The sequence below is a fragment of the Rhinopithecus roxellana genome, chromosome 15 (genome assembly GCF_007565055.1).
Source record: "Rhinopithecus roxellana isolate Shanxi Qingling chromosome 15, ASM756505v1, whole genome shotgun sequence".
Classification (NCBI taxonomy): Eukaryota; Metazoa; Chordata; class Mammalia; order Primates; family Cercopithecidae; genus Rhinopithecus; species Rhinopithecus roxellana.
The window spans coordinates 8,804,900-8,820,761 of NC_044563.1; the positions used below are offsets into that span (position 1 = coordinate 8,804,900).

At 47.6% G+C, this 15,862-nt stretch overlaps 1 protein-coding gene across 1 annotated transcript in view; it reads right to left on the reverse strand.

The window, feature by feature from the left end:
• Positions 1-2,175: 2,175 nt before the first annotated feature.
• Positions 2,176-15,862, reverse strand: part of DDB1 (damage specific DNA binding protein 1) — a 36,395-nt gene continuing 22,708 nt past the window's right edge. The window contains exons 17-27 of the mRNA XM_010384945.2: positions 15,049-15,144; positions 14,844-14,955; positions 13,038-13,161; positions 12,534-12,698; positions 11,721-11,815; positions 6,261-6,431; positions 5,769-5,878; positions 5,305-5,474; positions 4,980-5,082; positions 3,536-3,659; positions 2,176-2,946 (exon numbers count right to left, since the gene is read on the reverse strand). Of these exons, the coding sequence (XP_010383247.1) occupies positions 2,863-2,946; positions 3,536-3,659; positions 4,980-5,082; positions 5,305-5,474; positions 5,769-5,878; positions 6,261-6,431; positions 11,721-11,815; positions 12,534-12,698; positions 13,038-13,161; positions 14,844-14,955; positions 15,049-15,144 (1,354 nt within the window). The 3' untranslated portion in view covers positions 2,176-2,862. The remainder of the gene's footprint in view (positions 2,947-3,535; positions 3,660-4,979; positions 5,083-5,304; positions 5,475-5,768; positions 5,879-6,260; positions 6,432-11,720; positions 11,816-12,533; positions 12,699-13,037; positions 13,162-14,843; positions 14,956-15,048; positions 15,145-15,862) is intronic.

A 15,862-nucleotide genomic window follows, 5' to 3' on the forward strand; every position in this document is an offset into this window, starting at 1 on the left:
CCAATATCAAATAGGTGCTCTTTCTTCCTGGCCCTAGGGGAGCTACCCAAATTTTCAACAGGCATATACAGAACAAGTGTCCACATGGCTGCCATATTTCATGCCATCTTCTTTCTCACACTCCAGCACACCTCAGCTACCTCTGTTCTTAGCTACATTACGGAGCCCCACCCGCTCCACCTCACCCTGTAAAACTCAACTCTCTGGCAGTTTGCTCCATACTGGCCAAAGAGTAGCTGCAATAGCTGAGATGCAACTTTGTGCTTGAAGAAAACCCACATCTACCCTAAGGAATTCAGTATTCTCAGTACATAGTAAATTCCTGTTAGTGAATCTCCAAATAATGTCCAAACTGCCCTTGGCATTTCTTTCATTTCCCCATAAAGTTGTGGTGACCTTATGGCATTCACCTTGCTCCTATCAACATTTGCCCCTTTAGTTTGGTTTTTGTTTTTCTTGTCTTTTTGTTTGACCCTGAGGTTTCTGAGTTTGGACACAGAGTCTCTTACTATTGTTCAAGACTAGTTGAGGCATATCCCTTGATTGCAGTTCCTGTGTTCCTTCCCCACTTCTGTGGCTTGTGGTTTCTCAGTAACAAAAGGGACCCTCCACCGAGGGTGGAGGATCCAAGTTGTTGTTGGCTGCAGAATGACGGCCTCTGGCTTGTGATCCCTCCAAATGGTCATGTGATGAGTCAGTGTTTCTATTATTCTCCCAAAGGTCCCTTCGTGCAGAGGCCTGGAGTGGTGCTAGCTCATCAGCGCCTACATGGAATGGAGCTGTTCCAGCTGGCTAGAGCCACGCTCCAAAGACAACCTTTCACCCTAGAGAGGTGATTAATGGTTTTTAAGAGGGGATGTGGGAGTATGGCAGCAGAACATCAGTTTCCAAAGTTGGAATTCAATCCTGAGTGAATATACCCAAGAGTGTATGAAACAAAAAAACAGCAAAACATAGCAAGGACTCCACAAGCCTCCAAATTCAAGACAAGTCATTGACAACCTTCTTCAATACCAGGTCTCAGCAGCTGCAGGTCAGACCACGAAAGTGCCCCAGAATGATCATCCCAACACATTCCGTCTTTCTGATCATGACACCTTCTAGTCAGCGCTCCCATCTAGGATTAAATTTTTAAAATAATCACAATGTGGAGACTGTTGCTTGCCTGCCTCATTAAAGCTGGCCTCTGGCGGGTGGGGGGGGGGAGCCCTTTCAAATTCAAACCATGACTTTTAGAATTCAAATCACAGTGTTAGGTTTCCCGTTCAAACTGTGGTTTTTGAGATGCTGATTATTTTTTGTTAAGACCTTATCCCCCACCCCCAGAACTCTCAGAAGACTAAGGGGAAAAAAGGGTAGTAAAACACAAGGAATTCCTTCAGGGAAGGAAACTTCCTCCAGAAGACCCTCAAACCAGGGATGCTTCTTTGCTCTTTTCCTTTTAAGCTAGAATCTCTTAAAACCACAATTTGAACTTGTAACCACAATTTTCCTGACACTGTATCAAAGGCTGGTCTTAAAGGAGCCACCAATATGCTTAGGATCTACCCTACTTCACCGTGGGGACAGAGCAGCCTTTCTTCCCACTGGATCACTGGGAGAAACGTGGGCCCAGACACTGGCCCACCGAGCTGAAAAGACAGGCTTTGTTTGCCAGACAGAAGAGTGAACCCCGTATGTGCCCTACTCCTGCTGTATTCTCAAACCAAAAGCACCAAATGGTCACTTGATTAGATCAGAGGAAACAAAATGAGGGTCCAAAGGGCATGTGGCAACTAGCAGCTGGGAGGCACATGAGAAGCTACTAGGTGGCCTGGGGGCTAGATGACTAGACACTGCACACACAGCTGGCTGTAAAACCAGGAAAGGCAGCCCAGGCCCAGCAGGTTACTGGCAGAGGCAAGTAAGAATCAAATGGTGTCAAGGACAACCAAAAAGACCAGTGAATTTCTAAACCCATCATCCTTGGGATCCCATCAAACAATCACGTGATCAAGAAGAGGTATAGATGTCTTCACTTTCACTATTTGAAAAGAGTTGTTCTAACAGCAAGGGCAAGCGAATACAACAGCTGCCATAAAGAGTAGGATACTGCCTACGTTCGCAGTAAATTAGGAATAGTATACCTGAGGTCCTGGATAGCTGGGGCAGGGTGAATAAAAGCAAAAACAAACGTACCTTTCTTCTTAGATTCTACTTTATTTGGTAAAACTCAGAAACTAACAATTCACATCCTCCCACCTCCTTCTTTCCGAAGAAGGCAGTTTGCAGAGACAAAAGGGCTGTGGTGTGGGGATCATCCACCGTCTCCAGGTTTTACACACAGGCTGCCCATGGCCTGGCAGGCCTCTAGGCCTGATGCTCTCAGAGGCAACAGAAGAAAAGGAAAAGGAAGGTCTCACTTCACAGACAATGAAACCCTCCCAACCCTCTTCCCCACTACCCACAACTCCCTACACTGCCAATCTAAATAAAAAGAGGACAATGCATGGGTGTGAGATACACACACACACACACACACACACACACACACACACGCACAGCTTCCTTTCAGCCAAAGAACTGCAAAATCCCTCCCTGGAAGGAGGACAACTGGCAACACCAATCAAGGCTTGGTGGTCCAAGGTGATGGCTGGAATCATGTGAGACTGGTAAAAATCCAGGGAGAAAATGTTTCACCTTGAGCTCATTCCCAGGTCTCTATGAAGCCCGCCCCACTTCCACGTAGGGGAACTATGGCTCTGGGGGCAGCTGGCTTAGGGAAAGGCCTCCCATGGCCAAGAAGACAATGGTGGAGGGGGGGGGAGGGCAGCAGGGCAAAGCCTTTGGGGAGGGGTCAGAAAGGGGGCCCCCTGCCCTTGGCTAGTGGATCCGAGTTAGCTCCTCCACAACCTTGATGAGGTCGTCTGCAGTGGCCTCTCGCTTCATACCGCTGCCATCGTCATACTGCAATGAGAAGATGGGCGGGGCTGTGAGGACCAAGAGGGCGCTCGCCCACAGCTGGGGAAGGGAATGCCCCCAGTGAAGGAGGCACAAGACTCCACCATCATCCTGGCAGAGAAAGGACTCACCAGAAACCCACACCTCCCCCCGAGTGGTACAGGTCAGCAAGGACACCACCTGGTCTATTTCTCCCTCTTCGAGATTCTCCCTCTTCTGCTGTCCCCGAGACACCATCTCCAGTGAGCAATATCCTGAACTCCAGAATAGTGGCCATTTCTCCTCCCTACAGGATCCTGACCCTGCCTCCCACCTTTGGGTCTTGCCAGAGATCCCAGATGTGTCTCCATTGCTCAAGGATGGGGTTAACATGGGTAGAGTTACTAGCACAGCATCTGGTACCTAGTAGATACCCACAAGCCACAACCACAAACATCTCTTTTCCCTCAGACTCCACCTTCTATCTGGTAAGGATTACACAGAGGGCCCCTCACACCTTGGAATTGAGGGGGAGAGGTGCCCAGAGACAGTCTCCTGGCATGCCCCAACCTGCACCGGACTTGTCCAGCCCAGGGCTAAATAACACACAGCTCACCTGTAGGTTTGCCACCACCTCCTGCATCTTGGGGCGGCTGATATCCAGGAAACTCTCAATCAAGTCACCATCAATGAAACCTGTGGCTGGTTCTGTCTTCCGCTCGGTGTGAAAGGATCTCCAGGTGGACGGGTAAGTTAAGGAACATGTGCTTATCAGGAAACACCTTCCTCAGTCATCCCCACCTTTGAATAAGACCACAATCTAAAGCAATCATCAGGATTTGAAAGGAAATGATACTTTCCTTTCGTCTTGGTTTTTTCTGGACATTTTTGGAACTGAAAAAAATGTAAAAATATGACCTAATCTAATTGGTTCTCAATTGGGGTGATCTTCAAAATAGTTTTTAAAAGTACAGATCAGAGTCTATTAATGTGAAGACCATACGTGTATGCAAGTTCTTTAAAAGTGCTCTAGGCAAAGCTGATGCACAAAAACCACTTGTCTAAGTCTAGCCTCAGAGCTCCATAGAGGAGTCAGTGTGGTGGCGGCTCACGCCTGTGAACCCAACATTTTGGGAGGTTGAGGCAGGAGGATCGTTTGAGTCCAGAAGTTCAAGACCAAACCTGGGCAACACCATGAACTCCTGTCTCTACAAAAAACAGAAATTTTTTTAAATTAGCCAGGTGAGGCATGTGCTTATAGTCCCAGTTATTCGGGAGGCTGAGGTGGGAGAATCCCATGAGCCCAAGGTGTCAAGGTTGCAGTGAGCCATGATCGTGTCACAGCACTCTAGCCTGGGCAACAGAGCAAGAACCCATCTCAAAAAAAAAAAAAAGAAGAAGAAAAGCAGCAGCTCCCTTGATGAATAAACTGAGACTCAGTGAGACAGGGCTGCCAAAAGTCTTGATAGTTAGCAAAAAACAATAAATCAGCCCATCAGCCCTCCTTGACTAGAGCCGGGCCAGAGTCACAGGCAGGAGCTCCTCCCACCTCCAGCGGGGGCAGGGAGAGCCCTTTACATCTCCTGTACTAAACCAATTTGCAACAGCACTTGGATTCTGGGGGTCCCAGGGTGGCAGATTCTTGAGCTTCAGCGTTTTCCGCTTCTTCACCTTTCCCTTTCTTCTGGTAGTCTCTCTAGTCTCAGACACTGTTGCCCTCAACCAAATCCCTGAAAGGATGTGCTCCTGTGTTGTGATCTAAACTTACGTTTCACCTGCTACACCGAGGGCCAGAGGCGGACACATTTCAGGAATATAAATGTACATTTCCAAGATGGACCAGAGGAAGCTGAGTGATAAGTAATTTGGGAGTCAATATACTGTTCTTTTGTGTATGTTTGAAATTTTCCACATGAAAAAGTCAAAAACAAAACAAAACAAAAAACCTGTTCTGTATGGAACCTAACCAAGACATGTAGCAGCTTCCGGGTAATGTGACTCCACGTGCCACATATGCCGGGACATGCTTCCCAGCAAGGGGATGGCTCTGGGAAGGATATAAGGAGTGCTCGATCTTCCCCACACTTTTGATGACTTTATTGAGTCGATTCTGCATGTCCAGCAGGAGGTTGTACCAGCTCTCTGACAGTGAGGTCACCAGCCCTGAAGAAGTGAAGGAGGCAGTGAGCTGCAGAGAGCTCAACCTCACAGCACGCATCCTCTACGTAAAGGGCAGCCCAGGCGAGCAGCTTGGGGAGGGCTAATGTGCTGCAGCCTCCTCTAGTAAACACCTAGGTCTTGTCCAGTTGCTCTCCCCAGTCCCTCAGAATGGTGGTATCAGGAAGGAGGCCTGTGTGGGGGTGTGCCCCACGGGGATAACCTTACCTATCATGCCGTTGACCGTACCAAAGAGCACCGAGCCTTGTGTGGGGGTGGAAGTCTCACCCAGATTCTGCATTACCAGAGAGCCGTGGCAAAAGACATTGACAAACTCGCCCAGGTGGAAAAGACCAACCTCCTGGAGATGCTGCCGCTCCTCGTCAGTGGTGGCAGCGCTGAAAGGTGGTGAGAAAGTCAGTTTCTGAACCTCCTGTTTCCACCACAGGCCCTGTGACAGGACCAAGTGCAGTGGTCATGGTGCTGAACTTCCCTGGGGAGCTGACATACTCCACAGTAGGGGAGCCAGTCTAAAGAGGTGGATTTCTGTCACCTTTTATTCTCTCACGAGAAAAGTTCTATCTCTGTAAAGAGGAGCACCTGAACCTGACACAGAACCCAATGCTTGCATCCACCAGAGACCCGGGAGCTCCCAACCCTCCCCACCACTCCCAGAGCTGGCCACTACTCACCTGTCCTTTTGACACACAAACAAGTTAAAGGCATTTTCGGCCCCCAGAAAATTGTCATCATCCAAGATTTCCACAGCACTCATCCAGTTGGGATTAAAGTCTCGAGCAATCTTAAAACAGACAAGGTGAAACAAGAAAGCACAATCAGCAGTTTGCATGGAATCCAGTTCTGGGACTTGTGGTTCCTTTATTCAGGAGCAAGGCCCCACCCTGCAGAAGATGTAGCCCGGTGTTCAACAAGTGTCACCCTAGAGGGATTCTCCCCGACCTCTCTGCCAACGCAGCCCATTTGATTGCCAACTGCCCAGAGATGGAGCCTTCTCAGAGTTCGAGTTGGGAGTCTCTAAAAATACTTAATCAATGTAGAATGTCTGCTCCACGGAAAACATTTCTGCCCCTAATACTGGGCCGGATTATCCTTCCCCACCAGAGACACTTGCAGGGGCCATGGCTCAAGAAAGAAGTCTGCTCCCATCCCCCCACCAGCATCACCTCTTCAAAGTTTCCTTCCATGGGCTTGTAGGCGAGCAGCAGCACTGAGCGCATAAGGTCGCCCACCAGGATGAAGTCACCCTTGGTCTTCAGGTAGAGGGCCATGATGTTGTTGTAGTGGTTGCACTCAGTGCGCAGCTCCTTCTCTGTTGTCCACTCATAGAGCCGCACCTGGGAAGGGCATTGTCTCTCTCAGTCAAAGGGGCCAGAGCACTCTCAGAACAACTGCCCCCCAACTCCTCGACCCTCCATGTACAGCACCACTTCTCACAGTGCAATGCGGGACGGGAAACAGATTTATGAGGCACTGGGGTAAACATTTATTATTTCGCTATTATATATTTATGAAATATGAAAACACAATGAACACACCAAACTAGGAATACAAGACTTCCCAAGTTTTCCTTTACACAAAACAATGAGTCCATGTAAAGGAAACAGTAATGTGGGTAGCCAGGCTTGGTTGCGCACACCTGTAATCCCAGCAACTCAGGAGGCTGAGGCATAAAAATTGCATGAACCCAGGTTGCAGTGAGCTGAGATCATGCCACTGCATCCAAGACTAGGTGACAAAGCGAGACTCTGTCTCAAAAAAAAAGAAAAGTCCAACAGAAAACACTGTCAAACAACTATAGGAACCCACAGAACTTGATTCTATGGCCACCCTCTACCACCCCACAAGAGGGAAAAAGAAACTGTGCGGCCGTGCATGGTGGCTCACGCCTGTAATCCCAGCACTTTGGGAGGCCGAGATGGGCAGATCACAAGGTCAGGAGATGGAGACCATCCTGGCTAACGCAGTGAAACACCGTCTCTACTAAAAATACAAAAAAAAAATTAGCCGGGCATGGTGGCGGGCGCCTGTAGTCCCAGCTACTCAGGAGGCTGAAGCACAAGAATTGCATGAACCCAGGTTGCAGTGAGCTGAGATCATGCCACTGCATCCAAGACTAGGTGACACAGCGAGACTCTGTCTCAAAAAAAAAAAAAAGAAAGAAAGAAAAGTCCAACAGAAAACACTGTCAAATAACTAAAGGAACCCAAAGAACTTGATTCTATGGCCACCCTCTACCACCCCACAAGAGGGAAAAAGAAACTGTGCGGCCAGGCACAGTGGCTCACGCCTGTAATCCCAGTATTTTGGGAGGCCGAGATGGGCAGATCATAAGGTCAGGAGATGGAGACCATCCTGGCCAGGATGAAACACCATCTCTACTAAAAATACAAAAAAAAAAATTAGCTGGGCATGGTGGCGGGTGCCTGTAGTCCCAGCTACTCGGGAGGCTGAGGCAGGAGAATGGCGTGAACCCGGGAGGCAGAGTTTGTGGTGAGCCAAGATGGCACCACTGCACTCCAGCCTGAGGGACAGAGTGAGACTCCGTCTCAAAAAAAAAACATGCTTTTTTCTGTCTCCACCGCAGTGCTTCTTCAATTGCAATCACATCTCCAAAACAATGAAGATGCTTTATCATCAGTAGACAAATGGAGAGATACTTGGCATGGCCCAGTGCTGAAGAAGACAGACGCAACCCATCTGAACTGACAAGCCTTCCCTGGCACATCCTTCAGGATCCAGATAATCCCCATGGCCTCTGCACATCTAGAAAATCCTGAGTAGAACATATTAATTAAACCACAATTTCTCAAAATTTGTCCAAAGAACCCTAGCAATACAGGAATATATTCCAAGAGTCATTTGTAATAATTACAATCATTGGCCAGGCACGGTGGCTCACACCTGTAATCCCAGCATTTTGGGAGGCTGAGGCAGGCGGATCACGAGGTCAGGAGATCGAGACCATCCTCGCCAACATGGTGAAACCCCATCTCTACTAAAAATAAAAAAATTAGCTGGGCATTGTGATGCGTGCCTGTAATCCCAGCTACTCAGGAGGCTGAGGCAGGAGAATTGCTTGAACCAGGGAGGTGGAGGTTGCAGTGAGCCAAGATTACACCACTGCACTCCAGCCTGGCGACAGAGCAAGACTCCATCTCATAAATACATACATACATACATACATATATATACACATACATACTATGGTTACCACACCTCTATCACAGGGTACAAGGTACCTCCAGAGTGCCCCCTCTTCAGGTAAGCCCACCCTGCTGGGCCTCCACACCTCCAACAGGGAGAGTGAAGGTGGGGGGCCTCAGAGTTCCACATGTTCCTGCAAACACCTGCCACCACTCTCTCTCCACACTCTCAACCTCCCCATCGCCTTGGAGAGAGTCAAGACCAAGGCCAGACACTGCCAGAAGCCCAAGACTCCCATTCTCTTCCCAAAAGGTTGTAGATTTCCACTGTCCAACATGGTAGTCACTAGCTACACATGGCTATGAAACACTTGAAATGTGCCTAGTCCCTGCTGAGATGTGTTCTGACTGTAAAATACATACCAGATTTTTGAATTATTAGTATGAAAAACTAAAATATCTTAAGTGTTTTTATACAGATTACATGTGGAAATGCTAATATTTTAGATACCGGGTTAAATAAAATACCTTATTCATTTCACCTGATTCTTTGTGCATTTGTTAATGTGGCTACTAGAAAATTTAGAATGACATACATTACTCATATAATATTTCTACTGGCCAGCCACAGAATAGATATGTCCTCACCTGACCTCAATGCCACCCTCCACCCTCCTAATCCCTGTGCCCACTCATTGCACCCTCTGGAACAGTCAATCATGGACAGCCTCTTCTCTGGGCAAACCCTTCACCTTCTCATTCTAACTGATATCCATGGCTCTTTCTTAAGGGCCTTGTGGCGCTCTTAACTTCTGTTTTCTCTTCCACTGTCCCTCGTAACTCTGGAACAGGAGGTAGCACAGTCTCCCATGCTCCTCGTCTGCTCTTTCAGACTTGTCACTCCCTCCCTTGAAACACCAGTTTTGAGGCTCATACCACCAGACCACACAACCACCATCACCTACTAAAGCAGTCACCTGAATTCCCACCTCACCCATCACTCTCTCCCACACAACCTCCTATAAGTGTTGATGACTATAATATTCACAGAGAAGGTCCTTCTAATACCCTCACATCGCTTTTCTGACCCCTTCTTTCCCACTTAGTCCATTCTTATGACCACCTCTTAAAGCCTGGCATTACAAGTAACTGCACTCTTCCTGAATCTTGTGTCCTCCACTCTGCCTCTTCTCAGATGCCCATAGTCCAGCACCATAATCACATAGTAACTGTCTTGCAGATTCCAATGCCCTGACCCCTCTCCCCTTTCTCATGCTCATCCAACAAAACTCGACTTGGATAAAATTTTCATCTTCCACTACAGGTAAGAAAAACCAACCAACAGGATGACTGTTCTGTTAAATTCAAGTCTACTAACTGAAAGGGGGTTCCTAAACCTCTCAGGAATCACGCGTTTTCCTACTCCATTCACTCTTCTGGTCCTAAAACAATGAATTCATCCTTTTTCCACTCTACTCAAATTGCCAATACCTCCTTCCCATCTTCTCTCTCAGCAGTTTTACAGAGGACAGAGACACAGTCAAAAGGGCATTTTCATGAGCTTCCATGTCTGTTCCCTTCTCTGCCACTGGGTTTGAGATCCCACCTCCTTTTGCCTGGCCAAGAACAATGGCTCTCTTTCTAACATCAGTCTCATCAGCATAGAAAACATGCAGCAGTGTTTCCCAGCTTGAAAACTTAAAAACAGAAAATTATTATCCTGAAATTTCCCTGTCCACATCACTCTCTCCTTTACTGCAAAACTCCTTGAGGGGTTTTCTGTACCAGCCTCCTTTCCTCCTACTCTCCGTTGAGCCGACTGCAATCAGGTTTCTAGCCCCACCACTCAACCAAGAGTTCTGATCAAGTTTACCACTGACTTCCATGTTACTAATCTTTATGTTACCTGACCTGCCGGCAACACCTGCAGTTTACCAATTCCCTCCTGCTTCAAATACTTTTTCTCCATGGCTTCCAAAACACTATTCTCTCGGTTCTTCCCTTACTTCACAAGTCACCTTTTGTTTGGCTGGATCTTCACCCTGTCTTTGAAATACTGGAGAGCTCCAGGGCTATCTTCAGATCCTATCTCTACGGACTCTCAGCAGATGGTCTGGTGATGTCAACTAGACTTTTAGCTTTAACTGCCATGCTAGTATCTCCGGTGTACCTCTTCCCTGGATTCCATACCTCTCTCATTGTTACCTAGTGAACACCTCCACTTAGATAACCACTGAAACTGAGTATATCCAGAACCTCTGGTTTCCACTCCAAACCTGCTGCACTATCTTTCCATCAGTAAATGGCAAAGCCAAATCCCCTGACACTTTATTCCTCTGCCTCTCACATCTCATCTTCAATCTATCAAAGTCCTTCAATCCTACCCTCATAATATAAGCAGAATGTGACTACTCTTCTTCATCTCCTCCATCATCGCCTGGTCCCAGCAACCACCGACCCCATCTGGATTACTACAAGAGCCTCCCCTAACTGACCTCTTCTACCCCTGCTTCTACCCCTGCTCCCCTATAGCCTGTCCAGGGAAGCCACATTATCTTTTAAAACACAAGTTCAATCATGTTCAAACCCTTGCTCAAACCCTCCAGAGGTTGCCATCACGCTCTGAATAAAACACTGACATGCCTACCAGGCTCTTCACGCTCTGGCCCCTGGCTGTCCACTGGACTCATCTCTCACCAGACCATCACCTCAGTCCCCGCAGACACCAGGCCCGCCCACTCTCGCCTGTGACCTACCACCTCTTGCACTTGTCTTCCCCAAGCACAGGTAGGGTTCTTACCTCCCTTCATTTTGGAATCTGCTCAAATGCCACTGTGTATCCACGAGACCCTCCAGACCATGTGATATGAAACAGCAAACCCCACTTTCCATGTTCATCTCGGCATTCCTCCAGTCCTGTGCCCCTTTTATTTCTCACCATTTCATGTACTATGTACTTTATTTGCTCAAAAACTCCCAAAGGGCAGCTCACTGTCCATTTTGTTTGCTGCTATCTCCCTACTCCAAAACATCAAGTTGTCCATTTTCGATATACAAAATTTTTGTCAATTATATCTCAACAAAGACGGAAAAAAACTTTTTAGCAAGGGAGGTAGGGTCATGGCAGAAGCAGTGGAATATTTCAAAGGACTAGCTTTCAGGGATGCACTCAGGATATTCTGATTTGGCTCATTTTCTTTTGGCATGGAACACCCTACATGCAGGGACCACCGATCTCACTCATTTCTCAAGTCCCACAGCACTCAGGATCTAAAACACATGGGGGTTCATGTAACCTAGTTCAACACCTGGTTCAACCTCAGTTTCCCAGATTCTCAACTCAGAGCTCTATCCTCCACACCCACTACTTTGTTCTCCTTCAAATCTGACACACACGAGGCACCAGACAACCTAAGAGAGACACATTCTGCAGACAATGATGGGCAGCCTAAAGTAAGTACCAAGTGGTCCAGGCCTCACCGTGCTATTGATGCTGGCTAACAGCTTCCCGTTAAATTCCACCATAGAGTACACGGCCCCTTTCACTTCCTTTTCAGCCACAGTCTGTAGTTTTCCTGGGGGTGGAAAAAATATGTTTGAGTCTCTCTATGAGCCCATACTTTACCTTGTCAAAACAATCCTCTGGTGGCCCCTCTGGTACTAGTTCTTGCCCCACAAAGCCACTCGTCTAAAAAAACAACACAGACTCAGTATCTACTGGAGTTAACCACCACCTGAAGTATGAGCCCCAAGATAAAGTGCAGAGAAATACACTTGGCGTCTAGGATCTGCCCCCCACCCTGAAGCTCTAGATCTCTCTCTCAAGATGGAAACCAAATCCCTTTTCAGCTATCTGATATGAGATTTCCGGGCTGATAGTCTTTAGAACCCTCTTGGATAGGAGTAATGAGAAAAGATATTAAAAGATAAACACAGTGCTGAAGCTGGAAAGAGCACCTAAATGCCTGAGCAACCAAGTGGAAAACAAATCTAGGATTCTTAATTTTTATACCTGTTGTCACTAGATTCCCTTACCCATCATTCACTTCTCCCACCCCTCCTTTTGTTCTTTTGGACTTTCAAAGAGTAGCAAAGAAAGAAATGTAAGCTAAATTTTACTGTGTACCGTTCACATGCTCCAAAATTCAATCAAATAAAGAAAAGAACCGCTCTTTACAGCAATGAACCCAACTTCTTCTACTGCTTAACTGAGGCTCTCTGAAACCTCACAATGGCCTGCTGACTTTCTCAGCATTTCACATCCCTCAGAAACCGGAGACTGCGCCCCCTTACCATCCGAATACTGAAAGACCACAATGCGACCCTGCTTGGGCTCTGCCTCTTCAGGATACACCATTGCTGTGCCCACAATGAAGTAAGTGTTGGGGTCTTTGCCCAGCTTGCAGGAGACCAGGCTGAGGGCATATTCATTTTGCAGAAACTGGTGGGCATGAAGCACTAAATAGAGAGTAGAGAGATGACTATGTGACGATAGGTTATCCATATCTGCACGCACACATAATCATGTATTTCTGTGAGGCCTGCGGCTTAGGCAGTGACAAAGCGTGTGCCACCTGCTGTCCCTGTCTCATCAGATTATCCGTCCCCCACCAGCCTAAGCTAAGGAGAGGATGCCCAAGCCTCCAAACTCACTGCCACCTCAAAGAGCTCCCACCCCTCCTTTCTGCTCCTCCTGGGATAGTCTGCCACATCTGTCAGGCTTTGTAGGTAACAGAGCCCAGAACAGCTGGATTAGGGAGGGCACAGATAAAAATTATCGAAAGAGCTCATGTGCACCTTCAAAGGTGTGTTGGTCAATGATAAGCAGGTTGTGCACCTCCACCTCTTCTCCAAAGGAGGTCTCATGAGGAGCAGTGCTGCTGGAGAACAGCTTGCTGGAGCTGACACTGCTGGAAAGAGCCTGCAAACAGAGAGAATGCACATCATCCTTCTCAAATGCAGAAGAGGCACTGAGACATCATTGTGAGGGGACTCGTCAGATCGGGACAGAGGCTGCAGCTAGCCAAGAACTCCGATGCCTGGCAGCTCAAGGAGTCTGAGGAGAATGTTTCAGAGGAAACATGTAGTTGAAACATCAATCCAAAACACAGTAAAACTCTAAGGGTCATTAAAGACAAAGCAGTGATGCTGCAACTCAATCAAACACAGCTAAAAAGGAACTTAGGTGACCTAATAAAGGGACAGACTCCACTACCCTCAATGGGAAGAGGAGCGGAGCACTTCAAATAAAAACAGAAGCCACGAAGGCTTCAACTCTGGACTACAAAGGGAGGTCCTATCGCAGATGTATGGAAACAAGAAAGACAGAGAATACATGGAAGAAAATGACCAGCTGGTATCTCCACTGAGCCTAGTATGTGTAGCTCCAGACTGTCCTGTCACCTGCCTCATTCTGCAGGTAAGAAAACTGAAGTTTAGGCTTTCCCAAGGTCACACAGCTAGCAATAAACCTGGAAGCCAGGCCACGCACAGTGGCTCACGCTTGTAATTCCAGCACTTTGGGAGGCCGAGGCAGGTGGATCACGAGGTCAAAAGTTTGAGACCAAGCTGGCCAACACAGTGAAACCCCATCTCTACTAAAAACACAAAAATTAGCTGGGCATGGTGGCACGTGCCTGTAATCCCGGCTACTTGGGAGGCTGGGGCAGAATCGCTTGAACCTGGGAGGTAGAGGTTGCAGTGAGCCAAGATCGCACCACTGCACTCCAGCCTGGGCGACAGGGTGAGACTCCGTCTCAAAAAAATAAATAAAATAAAATAAAAAATAAATTACAATAAAATAAATTAAATTAAATAAAAATATAAAAATAAAATACAATAAATAAAATTTAAAAAATAAAATAAAATAAAATAAACCCAGTTGGCACTTTTGAAAAGCTGGTTTCTGTCTTTAAAAAAGAAAAAAAAAAAAGGCCGGGCGCGGTGGCTCAAGCCTGTAATCCCAGCACTTTGGGAGGCCGAGATGGGCGGATCATGAGGTCAGGAGATCGAGACCATCCTGGCTAACACCGTGAAACCCCGTCTCTACTAAAAAAATACAAAAAAACTAGCCGGGCAAGATGGCGGGCGCCTGTAGTCCCAGCTACTCGGGAGGTTGAGGCAGGAGAATGGCATAAACCCGGGAGGCGGAGCTTGCAGTGAGCTGAGATCCGGCCACTGCACACCAGCCTGGGCGACAGAGCGAGACTCCGTCTCAAAAATAAATAAATAAATAATTTTAAAAAAAAGAAAAAAGAAAAAAAAAAACCTGGAAGCCTGTTCTGTCGGACTCCAAACCCCATGCTCCTCCCCTATTCTACTACTCTGCCCTACAAAGGACCCAAACTGATGGTGACAGAAAAGGAATTATTCATGCTGCAAGACCACCAAGTAGGAACTGTTTTTTATAAATACACTTTTATAGAAGTCAGCTATGCTCACCTGTTGCCTACGGCTGCTTTCAGGCTACGATGGCAAAGTTGAACAGTCAGCGGTAACTGAGACCACATTGCCTGCAAAGCTGAAAGCCTTTACTACCTGGCCTTTACAGAAAGCTTGCTGGCCCCTGCTCTAATGTCATCTTTCTTTGTCCATTGCCCTTACCTGGGTGCTAGCGCTGGGCCTCAAAGCTGTTGTGCCCCCACTCGTGTCTTGGACTTCAATGCGGCTGGAGAGGACCCCGAAACACTGGGACACTTCCTGGTAGCAGATCTTCCTGCAGAACAAGTATGGAACAACAGTGTCACTTACAAAGTCAGAAGCGCCCTACACCAACTCCCACATCCCACTCTCCCACCCCGGGCCTCACCTTGGAGACTCATAGAGGGGAACTGTGCGAATATGCAGCTTCTGGATCTCATCGATGGTGCCAATGGTGAGGGTGCTATTGTTGGCCAGTGCCAGGCTGGAAAGAAGGGTCTGGGTTGAGACGGAGGAGACTCAAGGAAGGCAAAGATTCTATGAGGCAACTCCACAGAGAAAGAAAAACAAGGCAGGGGCCGGGCGCGGTGGCTCACGCCTGTAATCCCAGCACTTTGGGAGGCCGAGACGGGCGGATCATGAAGTCAGGAGAACGAGACCATCCTGGCTAACACGGTGAAACCCCGTCTCTACTAAAAATACAAAAATTAGCTGGGCGCAGTGGCGGGCGCCTGTAGTCCCAGCTACACGGGAGGCTGAGGCAGGAGAATGGCGTGAACCTGGGAGGCGGAGCTTGCAGTGAGTGAAGATTGCGCCACTGCACTCCAGCCTGGGCGACAGAGAGAGACTCCGTCTCAAAAAAAAGAAAAAAAAAGAACAACAAGGCAGGATTACACCAGCTTTGACTCCATGCAAAACACCACCCGGAGAGACAGACAATTCTGATTCCTGGTCCCATCCACAAGATACTCTTATTTCATTGGTCTGGGTGAGCCTAGGCTGAGATTTTCAACAGCTTTCCATTTAATGATAATGTGCAGACAGTTAAAAAAAATCACCGCTCCAGGAAAGTGACTTTCTTTTTTTTTTTTTTTTTTTTTTTTTTTTTTTTTTTTTGAGGCGGAGTCTCGCTCTGTCGCCCGGGCTGGAGTGCAGTGGCCAGATCTCAGCTCACTGCAAGCTCCGCCTCCCGGGTTTACGCC